This window comes from Zootoca vivipara, chromosome 15, assembly GCF_965207765.1.
Source record: "Zootoca vivipara chromosome 15, rZooViv2.hap1.1, whole genome shotgun sequence".
NCBI classification, from domain to species: Eukaryota; Metazoa; Chordata; class Lepidosauria; order Squamata; family Lacertidae; genus Zootoca; species Zootoca vivipara.
In genome coordinates, this window is record NC_142598.1 from 11,656,734 (window position 1) to 11,671,573 (window position 14,840).

The 14,840-nt window shown below is 45.9% G+C and overlaps 1 protein-coding gene across 3 annotated transcripts in view; it reads right to left on the reverse strand.

Moving 5' to 3' along the window:
* The window catches only part of A2ML1 (alpha-2-macroglobulin like 1), a 98,609-nt gene that overhangs the window by 19,552 nt on the left and 64,217 nt on the right, over positions 1–14,840 (reverse strand). For 2 of the 3 annotated variants that reach the window (XM_088658798.1, XM_088658797.1), the window contains exons 13-23: positions 14,556–14,616; positions 13,303–13,448; positions 10,375–10,524; positions 8,158–8,328; positions 7,297–7,387; positions 7,030–7,174; positions 5,036–5,264; positions 3,783–3,909; positions 2,424–2,545; positions 1,603–1,654; positions 326–409 (exon numbers count right to left, since the gene is read on the reverse strand). In XM_088658798.1, coding sequence (XP_088514924.1) covers positions 326–409; positions 1,603–1,654; positions 2,424–2,545; positions 3,783–3,909; positions 5,036–5,264; positions 7,030–7,174; positions 7,297–7,387; positions 8,158–8,328; positions 10,375–10,524; positions 13,303–13,448; positions 14,556–14,616 — 1,378 coding nt within the window. The remainder of the gene's footprint in view (positions 1–325; positions 410–1,602; positions 1,655–2,423; positions 2,546–3,782; positions 3,910–5,035; positions 5,265–7,029; positions 7,175–7,296; positions 7,388–8,157; positions 8,329–10,374; positions 10,525–13,302; positions 13,449–14,555; positions 14,617–14,840) is intronic. The other variant, XM_060268975.2, reaches the window with a different exon arrangement.

The following is a 14,840-nucleotide window of genomic DNA, read 5'->3' on the forward strand; positions in this document are numbered from 1 at the left end:
TGCCGCCAATGTCGAGTCTTCGTTCTTCAACAGCCGATTCCCTAACTGAATGAAGCCTGTGAACAAGAGTGTTTATTGGGCTTACCATACAACTACGCGCAACACTTGGCTGTTGAGGAAAGAAGTTCTGATGCCAGAGCCAGGGCTGACAGTGTGTGTGGCCCTGATCCAGTCTCTACTCAATTATGCCTTGCACATGAGGAATGCGTGCCATGGGGCTACAGACTGATTGCAGCTCTTCTCAATTATCTCCTTATGTCTACCACGTTTGTTCTTGTGTATATATAGCCCGCAGGTAAGTTGCAGAACCAGCTCAATTTCTTACCAAGGACGGACACCTGGGCCCTGGCAGAATCTGGCACGACATCCTCAGGAAGCTCCAAGGAGAATGAATCTGAAGCAGAACCTCCTGACAATGAGGTGAATACATGGTTAATTTGAGGGTAACAGAAGTGCACACAGAAAGCTCCGCAAGTGAAGCCAAATTTGAACGCAATGCAGTTACACACACACACACACACACACACACACACACACACACCAGTCTTCATGCCTGTTCTTCCATTGGCAAAAGTTGGGCATTTCCTCTCATTCTGCTTAGCAGGGATAGGCAGGAACAATTCAGAGGTGGGGTTAAAGCTGCAGGAGGGCAAAGCTTCTCCCCCGCCCCAGGGCATTGTCCTGATTCAGCTCAGTCCTCGCCCCTGCCCCAGTGATTTGGTGTTTTGTTTTGTTTCCTAATCAGGGAAAACCCACTATTTAGTGATAGATCAGAAAAAGTGGCGATTCAGGGAAAACATGAGTTTCCAATTGAGTGCTAAAGAGCAGTCCCCCCCCCCAAAAAAAAAACACAAAAAAGGAAGTGAGGATAAGCCTTAAGTTAGTGACGGGCAACCTTTTGAGCTTGGTGTGTCAAAATTCGTCAAAAAACCGAGCATAACTCAGGTGGTGTGTCACTTCGAGAAAAAAACCATAATTTTGCGATATTTATAGTTTAAATAACAAAAATGTATAATTGTAATATATAACTGTATTTAATAAACCAAAAACTAATTATTTAACCAAACCAAACCAAAAACCCCTTATTTATCACAAAGTGCCCAGAGTTGTTGAGATTTTGGGGGGGAGCTGCTGACCAAAGTTTTGGAGGTTTTTTGGGGGGGGTTCAAAAGTTGCTTTGCTTTTGGGGGGGCATGCCCCAAAGCTGCTGCGCTTTTTTGGGGGGGGGGGAGAACAGAAATAAATGACGAATAATACCTTTGCTGGAACTAACACACAGCACCGACATAGTCTGCCAAAGCGCCAGAAAAAACAGCACAGAAAGGGTTAAAAACCAATCTCTGGCTACCAGCAACAAAAAACAAAAAAAGGAGCGGAGAGAACGGGTATTTACAGCGGAGAGGAACAAATGGGGGGGGGAAACAACAACAGCGCGAATGGGCCGATGGGGCGCGTGCCAGCAGCGAGGGCTCTGCGTGTCACATCTGACATGCGTGTCATAGGTTCGCCATCACTGCCCTAAGTGGTGGTGAATTCAGCCTGCCTTTCATTCTTGAAACCTCTTTTTGACCCCCAGGTTAAAAGCTGTTAGGTGCTACTGACCTTCAGGGCACATCAGAGAGCTATGGGCTTTCTCAGCCAGGACACCCTCAGGCTGTCAGGGATGGGGAGAGGGGAAGAAAAAAAACAGTTTTCAAACCATCAAAATATTCACATAGCCTTCAGATTTAAACACCTGATGTGTTTCATGCGGGGGGGGGGGGGATCTCAAAAAGTCCCTTCCTTCACCCCTGTCATTCAGAAGCAGAGTAGAGTAAGATGTGCTCTTCTGAAGGTGTTAGTCCCAGACACCTTGTGGAAGAAGGTGGAAGAATGTCAGCCAGTGGGAAGCAGCAATAAAAATATGGTATTGTTTTTGCTAGCAGTTGAGAAGGAAATGGACAGAAGCTTCTCTGATGCTTCTGCAGCCAGGTTCTGCTTGTGAGCTGACCCCTTGGGGACAATAAACATATTACTTCTGAGAGTGTACAGTCCTTCTCCAGGGAACCCCAGGAAAAGGCTCTTTCCTGAAATTAGGGGGCCATTCCAAAAATAATAATTGCTTCTCCCCTTTTACATTACTTGCTGAGCATTCAGAACATGGTCCTCCATGGACAGGTAGTTCTTCTGAATGCTAGTCTAGGTCAGTTCCCACTTCAAGCAGCCTCATGTTAGGGGAATCACAGAATCGTAGAATTGGAAGGGACCCTGAGGAACATCTAGTCCAACCCCCTACAATGCAGGAATATGTCGCTCTCCCCTATGGGGATTGAACCTGCAACCTTGGCATTATCAGCACCATGTTCTAACCAGCTGAGCTATCCATATAGTCACGAGGAGGGGGATTTGCAGAGGTAGCAATAAATGCTATATTATAGACTCACCCAGACAAGGATAGACTTGATCAAGGTGTCACTTCGGCCCTTTTCAGGCACAGTGGTCTGCTCACCACCACATAGTTTCTCGCTTTTGAGTGCCATTGTGGTGACAGTGAAGTTCATCACACCTAAAGAAAATGACAGAAAATATGTTCATCCCTGCAAAAACACGCTGTTTCAGAAATCAGTAATGGAACAATTTCTATAAGCTCCCCTACTCCCTGCCTGATCTCCTTGATAATTCCTAATGAGCCCAGCTCATAATTGCTGATAGGTGATAGATTTGCTTCAAGAGGCTTCCCTCTGTGGAGTAATTTTATTAATATAAAGTAAAAAAAATAAAAAGTGCAAGGCAAAAGTGTGGATAAGCCGTCAGATGGCTTTCTGGTTGGCTACTGTGGAAAGAGAACATGGAACCTCGATAGGTCTTTGGTCTGATCCAGAGGGCTTTGTCTTATAGTCTGTGATTAATAATAATAATAATAATAATAATAATAATAATAATAATAATAATTTATTATTTATACCCTGCCCATCTGGCTGGGTTTCCAACAAAATATTAAAAATACATTAAAACATCAGTCATTAAAAACATTAATCATTAAAAACTTCCCTAAACAGGGCTGCCTTCAGATGTCTTTTAAAAGTCAGAAAGTTGTTTATTTCCTTGACATCTGAAGGGAGGGCATTCCACAGGGCAGGCGCCACTACTGAGAAGGCCCTCTGCCTGGTTCCTGTAACCTCACTTCTCACAGTGTAACTTCACTTCTCACAGTGAGGGAACGGCCAGAAGGCCCTCGGAGATGGACCTCTGTGTCCAGGCTGAATGATGGGGGTGGAGATGCTCCTTCAGGTATACTGGGCTGAGGCCATTTAGGGCTTTAAAGGTCAGCACCAACACTTTGAATTGTACTTGGAAATCTACTGGGAGCCAATGAAGGTCTTTCAAGACCAATGTTATGTGGTCTTGGCGGCCGCTCCCAGTCACCAGTCTAGCTACTGCATTCTGGATTAGCTGTAGTTTCCAGGTCAATACCAGAAAGGTTTTGCTTCTCAATGGAAGCAGGCTTATTGTGGAAGCAGGGGTTATTGGGTTGCTGTTGTTTTTATTTCAATGGTGTATTTTGTGGTTGTATATTCTGATTTTTATTCTGTGAATCACCCTGAGACCTGCGGGTATAGGGCGGTAAATAAATTCAATAAATAACAATAAATAAATAACAACACTATCCACATTGCAGCCCAAGGGGACGGAATGTGGGAGGGATAATGGTTGCCATACAGAAAGGAGATGGGGATATTGGTTAAGGTGGAACACCCTTATGATCATCTTTTCTCTGCCCATCTCTCCTTAGGTCACCTCACCCAGTTTAGAGGCCTTCACATTCCAGGAGTAAGTCTTCGCTTCACCAGCACATAAGCAACTTATGTATTCACAGTCCTTGCATGGCTGCACCTGATAATCTTCGGACTCGGACAGGATAACCTGGACCTATGAAACAGTGGGGAAAGAGGGAAGGAAGTTTTACTCAGGATTCTGCTCACGGCTGGATTATAATGGTGCAATTGGAGCAAGTTTACCAGGGCGCATGCCTGCAAGAGCCGAGACCCTAAGGTCTCCGCAAAAGAAATGACTTCAGCTTGTACAATGGGACTTCACACCCTCTTCCCCTCCCCACCCCCGCTGCTCTCCACAAATCAGATCCAGAGGATCAGGAGAACCCCCAGAACAGGTTTAAAGGTAAAGGTAAAGGGACCCCTGACCATTAGGTCCAGTCGTGACCGACTCTGGGGTTGTGCGCTCATCTCACATTATTGGCCGAGGGAGCCGGCGTATAGCTTCCAGGTCATGTGGCCAGCATGACAAAGCCGCTTCTGGCGAACCAGAGCAGCACACGGAAACACCGTTTACCTTCCCGCTGTAGCGGTTCCTATTTATCTACTTGCATTTTGACGTGCTTTCGAACTGCTAGGTTCGCAGGAGCTGGGACCAAGCAACGGGAGCTCACCCCGTTGCAGGGATTCAAACCGCCCACCTTCTGATCAGCAAGCCCTAGGCTTAGTGGTATAGCCCACAGCGCCACCTGTTTAGGGTGCCCTAAAATGACGTTTGTTATCTCAGTGATTTTGCTATTGGGACAGAACACTGGAAAATGAGAGCAGGTTTTATTTTCGTTTTAAAACTCAGCAATTAGAAGAAATTAATGATAAGTTAAGTGAGTTTAAAAAGTGGAATTCAATATACAATATATTATTTTTTGAAGTCCACAACAGCTTATGCCATGTGTGTGTGTGTGTGTGTGTGTGTGTGTGTAATACACTGTATCTCTTAGCATTTTTATAATTCGTCCATTCATTCGTTAGCCTTTTGGTTTAGATGAAAACGATACATGTATCTAGTTTGGCTTTGTTAATAAAAATTTACAAATCCAAAAAATGCTATCGAAATCGGAAATTTCCATTTCTGGGCTACTGTCAACTCTTGCCCATCCCTTGTCCTCCCTCCTTTCACTGAGCCCCCTGGTCAACCCTCTGACTTAAAAGAGGTGATATACCTGCTCTGCTTAACAAGGAATTGAATTCTTAGAGCATGGGGAATTAGTGAAGATCTTCCTTACCCACATGCAGTGTTTCAAATAGTTAAAGACGGTGGCGATCATTGGAAATGACTCCCCACGAATCACGGAATAGGGCAGGGTGACGTCCACGAAGAAAGGCTTAAAGACCGTCAACCTCGCCGGCGGGGGAATGCCCAGGCCACTGCTTTGGGAGGTGCAGAACATGCTGACTTTCCATTCAGTGATGGTGTCCGGAACTGTGAGCGCCACTGACTTCTCACCTGAAGGACTACAAAGAATGTGGGAAGAAGAAGAAGAAGAAGAAGAAGAAGAAGAAGAAGAAGAAGAAGAAGAAGAAGAAGAAGAAGAGTAGTTTGGATTTGATATCCTGCTTTATCACTACCCGAAGGAGTCTCAAAGCGGCTAACATTCTCCTTTCCCGTCCTCCCCCACAACTAACACTGAGGTGAGTGGGGCTGAGAGACTTCACAGAAGTGTGACTAGCCCAAGGTCACCCAGCAGCTGCATGTGGAGGAGCGGAGACGCGAACCCGGTTCCTCAGATTACAAGTCTACCGCTCTTAACCACTACATCATACTGTGTAGGCACATACATGCACACATACATTTTTGGTGGTGGCAACCCCTGTCCACCCCAGGTATACCTATTTGGAAGTACAGTGGTACCTCAACGTCCGAATGACTCGACTTCCGAAGGTTTCGACTTACGAAGTCAGCAAACCCAGAAGTCTTTTCGCCATGCGCGCGTTCTGCGCATGCGCAAAATTGACGCTTTGACAGCTGAAGGTTTCGACTTACGAAGAGCGCCACGGAACAGATCGCCTTCATAAGTCGAGGCACCACTGTACAGTGGTACCTCTGGTTACGAACGCTTCAGGTTACGAGCTCTGCTAACCTGGAAGTAGCTGCTCCTGGTTGCGAACTTTGCCCCAAGATGTGAACGGAAATCACGCGCCAGAGGCACGTGTGCAGCAAGAGACCCCATTAGCGAAAGTGTCCCTCAGGATAACAACGGTTTCAGCTTAAGCACGGATCTCCAGAACAAATTAAGTTTGTAACCAGAGGTACCACTGTACCAGCTGTATTGACTTTTTCGTTCCTGGCAAATAGTATGTTTTTCTTTGCACTGAATGTTAAGTTGCCCATTTACTTTTTGTAGCAAGGTCAGGAACCTGGCGTGGGTGGATAGGGTGGGTGGGAGTGGATGATTTAACCCTTTGCCCTCCCCCTCCCCCTCCAGCTATTCGAATGAAGTGAACAACTGAATGCAAATAGCAGGGACAGAGAGGCTGGTCTGGATCCTGGGCTGCAGCAGGATCCCAATCTGGATCAAGCCCCTTGCAAAAGTTCCCTTGAGCTGCATTTGGTAATAGGGAAAGGGAAGGGAAGGGAAGGGTAAAACCTCCTCATGCATTGCAGTCCCAATAAAAACCGAGTCCCTCCATGCTTTCTATTAAATAAACAAGCAAACCAAAATCTGGAGTTGAGACAAGCTGCAAGGAGGATGAGTGTTGCCTTAATATTTTCTTCTTCCTTCCTGATATGTACCATGAGCAGTGCTTTTTTTCTGGGGGTACGCATACCCCTAAACATTTTGTGAATCTTTGTACTTTTGTCCATTTACTGTATTTATTTCCCCGATTTGAACTAGAAAATGGTGATTTTCTTGAGTCAAAATGAGAGTACCGCTAAACATTTTTTTTAGAAAAAAGCACTGACCATGAGCATGTACCACGGAATAGAAATGTAAGCAGAAATCCCAGTATTGCGGGAGATATTTGGCTGCCATATTTATTTCACTTAAAACTGGGAGAAATGTAATTTAAACGCAAGATCTGGGAGAAGCCCATCTCAGGAACATGGGCATAGCCAGGATTTTTGTTGGGGGGGGTCAGGTCTTTTGTGGCGGGTGGGGTGCAGAACCTCAGTTTGCTATGTATTTTTATTGATTTTTATTGATTTGGAAGTGGGGTGGAGCTGCCCCTCCCTGCCCCCCTTGGCTACGCCTATGCTCAGGAATTTATCAAAACTTACTCAACATTATACAGCTTCCAGATCCAGGTCTCAGGGAAGTTCTGACGGACTTGAGCATCGACGTCTGCGCCAGACAACCAAGGACGGGATTCAGATGCGAGGGCCGGTCTATTCCCTGACTGCAAGCCTCCTCCAAGCAACCCTGCTGCAACAAAACAGAAACGCTTAGACTTCTGCCTTGAAAGATATGTGTGGCTAAGCCCTCTGTCAAACCACCTTCAAGCACAGATACACATGCCAATAATCTGGCATTGGAAACCTCCTTACTTGAAGAGAACGTGCCAAAGGCAGAGTAGTGATGGCTGCATGTTGCTGGCTTCTTTATTTTGTTGTTTGACAAGACTTTCAGTCCCATAACCTGTCGGTGGTGAGAGAGACCAAGGGAAGGAATCACATTAGTTGCGCAGGTCAATGGTGCCAGCATGGCCGTACCCAGCGCGGGGCAGGGGGGGGCAGCTGCCCCCCCAGAAGCAAAAAAGCGAGAGCACAGCATGACAGGCAGGGATGCTGCCAACTGCCTCCGTCGACGGAAAGCATGTATGCAAATGAGGTGCCGCGGAGCATTGTGGGGCAGCACTTTCTGTGCTGTGCTCGCTGTGACTTGAAGGAGTGTGGGCTGAAGTTAGCCCAGGTCCAGGTCCAGCCTTCCGTCGACGGAGGCAGCTTTGCTGCTGCTGCCTTGTTGGCTGGAAACGGCCCCCTCCCCTCTGGGTGATCCAGGCCACGTCATTGCCAGCCAATCAATCAGGTGGCTGGGGGTGGGGGGCATGGCTGGCGTGCCCCCCTAGTTTTGATCCTGGGTGCCAGCGGTTTTTTTTAGCTTCTTCCATCTATCCACACATCACACATGTCTTCCTTTCCTCCCCCCTTCTCCCATTCTCTAGGGTTAGACACGCACATGATTGCTTAAAGGGATATGAAATGAAAAATGGGTTGTTTCCAAAAGGGAGTTTGCTGGGCAACCTCAACAGCTGGCGCGTGCCATTTTCACACAGGTTCATCATCAAAATGCCAGCCTGGTTTTTCTTAAATTCAATCTGGATCTGGGAATCCCTGAATGCTGTTCAGTGCCTCTTCTACACTAACTCCCCTATTCCAGTTGAAAACTGCATAATAAAGGGCGCTTACTTTGAGGAAACTGAAGAAGTCCACCCCACCATCATCAAACCAGGGTCTCCAGCTGTAGCGCTTGCTTCGTGCCAGTGGCATAGGGTCGCTGATCGGTCCTGGTCCATCGCAGCGATCGTACTCGGTGACTTGATAAGGATACCCTCCTAGGAAATAGAACCTGTCATACACCTGCAAAGGAACACATGGCGTGTCAAGCAAAAGGATGTGAATTAAGCTGTAGCCCTTGCCTACATCTCTCCTCCCCTGAGCTTTCCCATCGTTCCACACGCTGGCTGCTCTCTCCCTCCGAGTCTCTCCCTTCCCCCCTGGCTGCTTCAGACCCACTGCTGCTCCCTGTGCTTGGCGAGGTGGATGTTAGGATGTTGGGGGCTGGCTCCCTGTAGGGAGTCACCCTTACAGTAACCAAATTCAATTTCCAAAGTTATACCACATAGATCTGGAGATGAGAAAGGAGAAGGAGTAGATCTCCAAACTGCTAGCAGTAGTAATGATGAAGGGGTCAAAGGACAATGGGATGGGGAAATGCCAAACTCTGAATGTGATGAGGATACTGGTGCAGTTTCAAAACTGGATATCAGGCATTGTCAGGGACTGGGCAGAAGAGGAGGAGTGGTGGAGACCACCTCCCCATCTTGACCCTTCCAGGGAGGAGGAAGAGGAAGATAGTATAGATTTACAATAGTGGTAGTTACAGGTAGGTAGCAGTGTTGGTCTGACACAGTCAAAAAAATTTTTTAAAAATCCTTCCAGTAGCACCTTAGAGACCAACTAAGTTTGTCATAACAAAATAAAAAAATCTTTCTAGTAGCACCTTAGAGACCAACTAAGTTTGTCATAAGTATGAGCTTTTGTGTGCATGTATTTGAAGAAGTGTGCATGCACACGAAAGCTCATACCTATGACAAACTTAGTTGGTCTCCAAGGTGCTACTGGAAGTGTAAGGGGGAGGGATTATAGAGAACCCTCCCCCCTCATCAGAAGCAGCCCACCTCCCAGCAGTCATGAGAGCGAGGGGTCTGAAGGGGGGAGTCAGGAAACGGAGAGGGAGTGCAGGGCTCTGGCAACATCAAAGAGCCCCTGCTCCATAGGCAGGAAGAGAGGGAGGCAGAAAAAGTGGACAGGAATAGGTGAGACAGAAGTCCCGTCCCGTCCCCCCGACGCCGGAATTGAGGAGGAGGAGGAAAGGGAGGCGCTTCTCAGTTCCAAGGCTTTTATGCTGGTCACGAACGCGGAGGGGGGTAGTGCAGGAATCTGACTCGAGCGGGTAGAATGAAATGAGCAATCCGTTACACTGTAAATAATGTGCACCAATAAAAACGTCTGAAAGACAAGCATGTGGAAGGTCGTTACTCAAGAGTAGTCACAACAACCCTGACAGGAAGGAATTTTTTAATTTTGTTTTTACAATAGTGGCTTGAGGGAGGTCACAGCTCAGAGGCAGCTGAGGGGGGAAGTTGGGAAATAATGGGAGTGGAGGAGGAGGCAGAACCGGAGCGGCTGCTGGCTGACACCTTGTCACTAGAAAGCATTCTAGACCCTTCAACTCCCAGAACCCGGAGAGCCTTAAAAGTAGGAGAGCAAAGAGCTGAAAGACAGAGGGCACTTAGCGGCATCTGTAGAAGTGACGGATGAGGAAGTGGGAGAGGTGGGGTGGTGGTGAAGATTCACTCAGGACAATGCCATTATCCAAGAGGCTGGGTTCTATAGCCTCTCTCTGTAAATATTGAATAAAAAAGACAGTAAGAAACGTTTTCTTGTCTTTATACTTTCCTGGGCAACCAGCCAGGAGCTGCTGACAGCATCCTGACAGGCGCTAGTAAAGGCATTCCACTAGTAAGGTTGTCCTACACTGCAAGGACAGTGCAGCCTCGTGAATCCTCTGCTTGCGAGGAAATCCAGCAAATGCTGAAGTTCATTTATGGAGAAAGGCTGCCCAAGAAGAAACTGATGCACTACATCAAAATAATACACAGACACTTATTTTCCCAGCCATCTACAGGAAAAAAAGCAAGTGGGTGCAAGTGGGTTTTTAAAAATTAAACAAGAGAATGCACTAGCAAGTGATATGTTATTGCCCAGAAAAGGACTTTGGGGAGAAAGACCGCCATGGCTAGGAAAATGCTCCTGGAAAACTTGAGAAAATGGGGGTACAGTGCATAAGTGCCCAACCCTGCCCATCATATTTCAGTTTCATCCATTCTCTCTCTGCCTTACGGTTGTGTTGGTGAGGTCTCTGTCATTCCTGAGAAGCAAGACACTTTGGTCCACAGCCCGAATGGCACACAATGACCCAGGTGTTGCCTTCAGTTCAAGGTCGATGCTTGTTCCGGGAAGCTCCTGCTGCTGAGATAACCCCAGGCTGACCTGCAGAAGTGAATGCTGAGAATCAGAAGTGCCAAAACAAAGCAGGGGACATAAAATCATAGACAAGTATTTACCCAGCAGACAAGCATGATATTTTAGAATGGGCAACCCATTGTGGCATCGGTGCATGAAACTTTGTTGTGTTAAATATATGTATTTAATCTGTATGTTATTTTAATACTATGAGAGTTTAATTTCTTTTTCACAGTTATCCTTTATACCTTTTTAGCTCTGTGTTTTTTAATCTGTGTTGTTTTAATTTGTGTAAGCCACTTTGAGTTCCAGTCTGGAAAAAAGGCATGATGTAAATAAAAAAGAAGAAGAGGAAGAGGAAGAGGAAGAAGAAGAAGATATAACATTTACTAACAGATTAAGTCTGGATAGACTATTTTTACTGTTTACTCACATGAGAAAATGCACCTCAGGGAGGTCCCTGAAGTCAGGAGATCTCCCTGCCCCCAATTAGCTCCCTTTAACCTAAATAACTCTTAATTTTCTACAGTGCTACTTTGGGTTTGCCATATTCCCAAAAGTGAAAATCCGGACAAAGTTTTTGAGCTTTTGTGGGGAACATCTCTCCCCCCCATTAAGTTTTTAGGCTTTTAAAAAAAATATTTTAAAGCATTTTTATTTTTAATCACCCTACTTGCCATATGTCCAAGTTATCCTGGACATTTTGCCAATTTGGCAAAAATCCACCCGGGCGCCATTTCCAGAACCGGATTCCCAGATGTGTCCGGGAAAATCCAGACGTATGGCAGCCCCAGCTCCTTCCTTCCTTCCTTCCTTCCTTCCTTCCTTCCTTCCTTCCTTCCTTCCTTCCTTCCTTCCTTCCTTCCTTCCTCCCCTTCCTCCCTCCCTCCCTCCCTCCCTCCCTCCCTCCCTCTCCCCCTCCCTCTCCCTCTCCCTCCCCCTCTATGTATTAGTCCCAAATCATATTTCTTCCAATCATGATGGTAGCTGCTAACACCATTCTTTGCTCTTCCACTGTATGAGACATTGGGAATTGCAACTGACTTTCCACACAGCTGGGGGTACCGCACTTTGTGAGTCTGCGCATCCTGCTATGTTCTGTCCACACTAGTGGATGTGACACATATGCATGGGTGGGAGAGGGGAGGATATACCGTAAATCATCTGACCCGAGCACCACTTTTTTAAAAAAAACACCTTACCCTGCCCTGCCTTTAAAAAAAATAAAATCAAGTTTCCATGTGCTTCAAGGCAGCGGTGTGCTTGCAAAGGGGTCCCTCGGATCTCCCCCCCCCCCATTTTCTGGGTACGTGATTGGCGCATGGGAGCCCACTTATTCCGGTTATTTCCCCCCAGTCATGTCTGAGGACATACAGTTCTGCTGCTTGCCATCCACACCAGTAAGTGGGTCTTGATGGAATGTACCTGGGCTGTGGCTTTTGTCCCTTCCCACAAAGGGAAGCAGGAAATTGTAATGTCCTGGGACACTCGGATCAGCTCTGCTATCAAAGAAGGGATTAAAAAACAGAGCTACCCTTTGTTTTTCGTTTAAAAATAATAATCCAGAGGTCTTGCACAAGTGCAAAAGTGATAAAGAAGCCTTGTGCAAGACCTCCATATCAAAGGGGCGGTGGGGGGGGGGACACACACAGATGAGCCAGATGTATGGGCTGGGATTACAGCCTCTTAGATAATCTCTCATGTTTACGGTTTGCAGATCTTGAGAGAAAATCTCCTCTGAATCAGGTACAGGAACACAGGGAGCTGCCTTATAGTAAGTCACACCATTGGGTCTATCTGGTTCAGAACTGACTGGCAGTGGGCCTCCTGAGTTTTAAGGTAATAGTCTCTCCTGATCTTAACTGGGAATGCTGGGAATTGAACCTGGGACATATTTAGCCCTTTGACTTTGAGGGAACCAATGGGAATAGTTCCCCCCATCCTTTTGTACTGGAGGCCACTGGAAGCAAAATGGCTCATTTGTGCTCAGGTGAGGAGCAACTGGAAGTAGGGGTGTGGTTTTAGAGGCTAACCGCCAAAATGTCACCAGATTTGTGACAAACTCTCCACCCAAAATAAACACTAGTAAGCTTCCACATCAGTAGTGACTAACAGAAGCATAACAGGCTGTGGTGGAATCTAGACACATATAAAAATGTTGTGAAAATGCTTTTTTTTAAAAAAATGTTTTGAAAAATATACTGAATTCACCATAGCTCACCATCGCCACCTAGTGTCACACTTGTATAATGCACTTTTCAACGCACTTAAAACGTTTTATTTGCAGCTGTATAGCTGATTCCTGTTTACTTATTGGGTTTTCCTAGGACTGGTTCAAGCCATTTTACTGCCCGGGGAAGCAAATTGTGTCCCAAGTCAAGAAGATACATAGTACCTCCCACAAACACCTCTTCCCCTTCCCTGGCAGTAAAAAGACAGTAATAATATCTTAAATAACTAACAGCTTGCTGCCCTTTGTATCAAGAGCCTCAACTCTGCTTCTGCCTGTCCACACATCAGAGATACTGTACTGGACTTGAGGAAAAGTGGGCGGGGATATTTTCTATGGTCTAAAATACACAAGCAGTATAGGGGAAATTCTCAAGGTCAACAATCTGATGATGACATCGTGTGGCTGTCCCATAATTTCAGAGTAAACACCCCATCTGCAAAACATCTGCTGGGATAGACGGAACAATTTCTGCTGTCTCTCCGATTCTGAATGCACTTGGGCATTTAACTCTTAACACTCTCCTTCTTGCCGGTACTCTGTTTGTCGCTAGGAACCATGGCCTTGCAGCTCACCTGGTTTTTGAAGCACATGGACACTTCAAAGCTGACTTTGTCTGCAACGGCGCCTCCATCGTGGAAGAGAGAATAAACAACCAAGGATGGTTGTGGTGCAAAGTCAGAGGTGAAGGTTAATGAAATGGAGAAGGACCCTTGAAGACCTGAAAGAGGGGAGACAGGTTTCTGAGTGGAGGGATCAGTCATCAGGATGACTCCTTAATCCACACCAAACCCCAGACTTTCCCTCCATCACTCTTTATTCTCTCCCTCCTCCTTCACAAGGCATCTCCTTTAACCTCCCCGCCACTCTAGTCTAATATAAAATATAAGTGTCTCCCCATTTTCATTCCCAGGTACTGTCCATATAATAGTCTAGTCTTGGGAACACCATCTAAAAAGCCAAACTCTGCCAAAAAGTCACAGAAATCCACCAAACTCCACCACAAACACTTCCTTCAACCCCCCCCTCTCTCCCTCTCTATAAAATTTTAGTTACAGGTAGGTAGCCGTGTTGGTCTGACACAGTCAAAATCAAAATCAAAAATCCTTCCAGTAGCACCTTAGAGACCAACCAAGTTTGTCATAGGTATGAGCTTTCGTGTGCATGCACACCAGATCGAAAGCTCATACCTATGACAAACTTGGTTGGTCTCTAAGGTGCTACTGGAAGGATTTTTTTATCTAAAATTTTATTTAGTTTAATAAAATAAAATAAATAAAATTTATTTAACATAAAAAGAGAATTCTGAAGAGTCTCCTGAACTTCCCTCCTCCCCTTTGTGGGTCCTTATATTGACCTTTTCCTCCTGCATCTTGTCTATTAATCCAAATTTTTTAAATCTCCATTCTACCCGAAATTCAACATTAAACGACAAATGTTACTGCAATGCTACTACAGTAATAATAATTTTAATTGTTTGCAATGGTTTTTAAGGTAAATTGTATATTTTCCCCATTCCTTATTCAAATTTTGGTCTTCCAAACCTCCTTTCTGAAACTCCAACTCTCCACAGACTTCAAAAGTTGGTGAAAAGACTAGTGGAATTGCAGTTGCAAAGGTTCCTGGGATTGCTAGCCATTTTCCCCACTCTATTAACACAATTTTTGAAGTTTCCCATTATTTTCAGGCCACTCTCTCTCTCTCCCCCCCCAGCTCCTTTTTGCAGTTTAAATCGATTTATTTAACCATTTCCCAGTGCCACGCATATGCCCAGTGGTGAGCGAGTCAAACATGCAGAAGTGGGGAGAGATATGACAGATAGACTTACCTCCACCATCGCCACCCACATTCTTTTGTCCATGCGTAAGGATTTTCCCCTTTCCTGTCACCTGGCGAAGGAAGATGCATATACAGAATGAAAACATCCAGAAAGGGGCACTCTCAAGAGACATATTTCTCATGTGTCAGATGTTTGATGCCATAGACATTAGGGCACTAGTGTGGAAGCAATAGAGGAAAGGTCCTAAATGGCCTCGGCTCAGTATACCTGAAGGAGTGTCTCCACCCCCATCGTTCAGCCTGGACACTGAGGTCCAGCTCTGAGGGCCTTCTG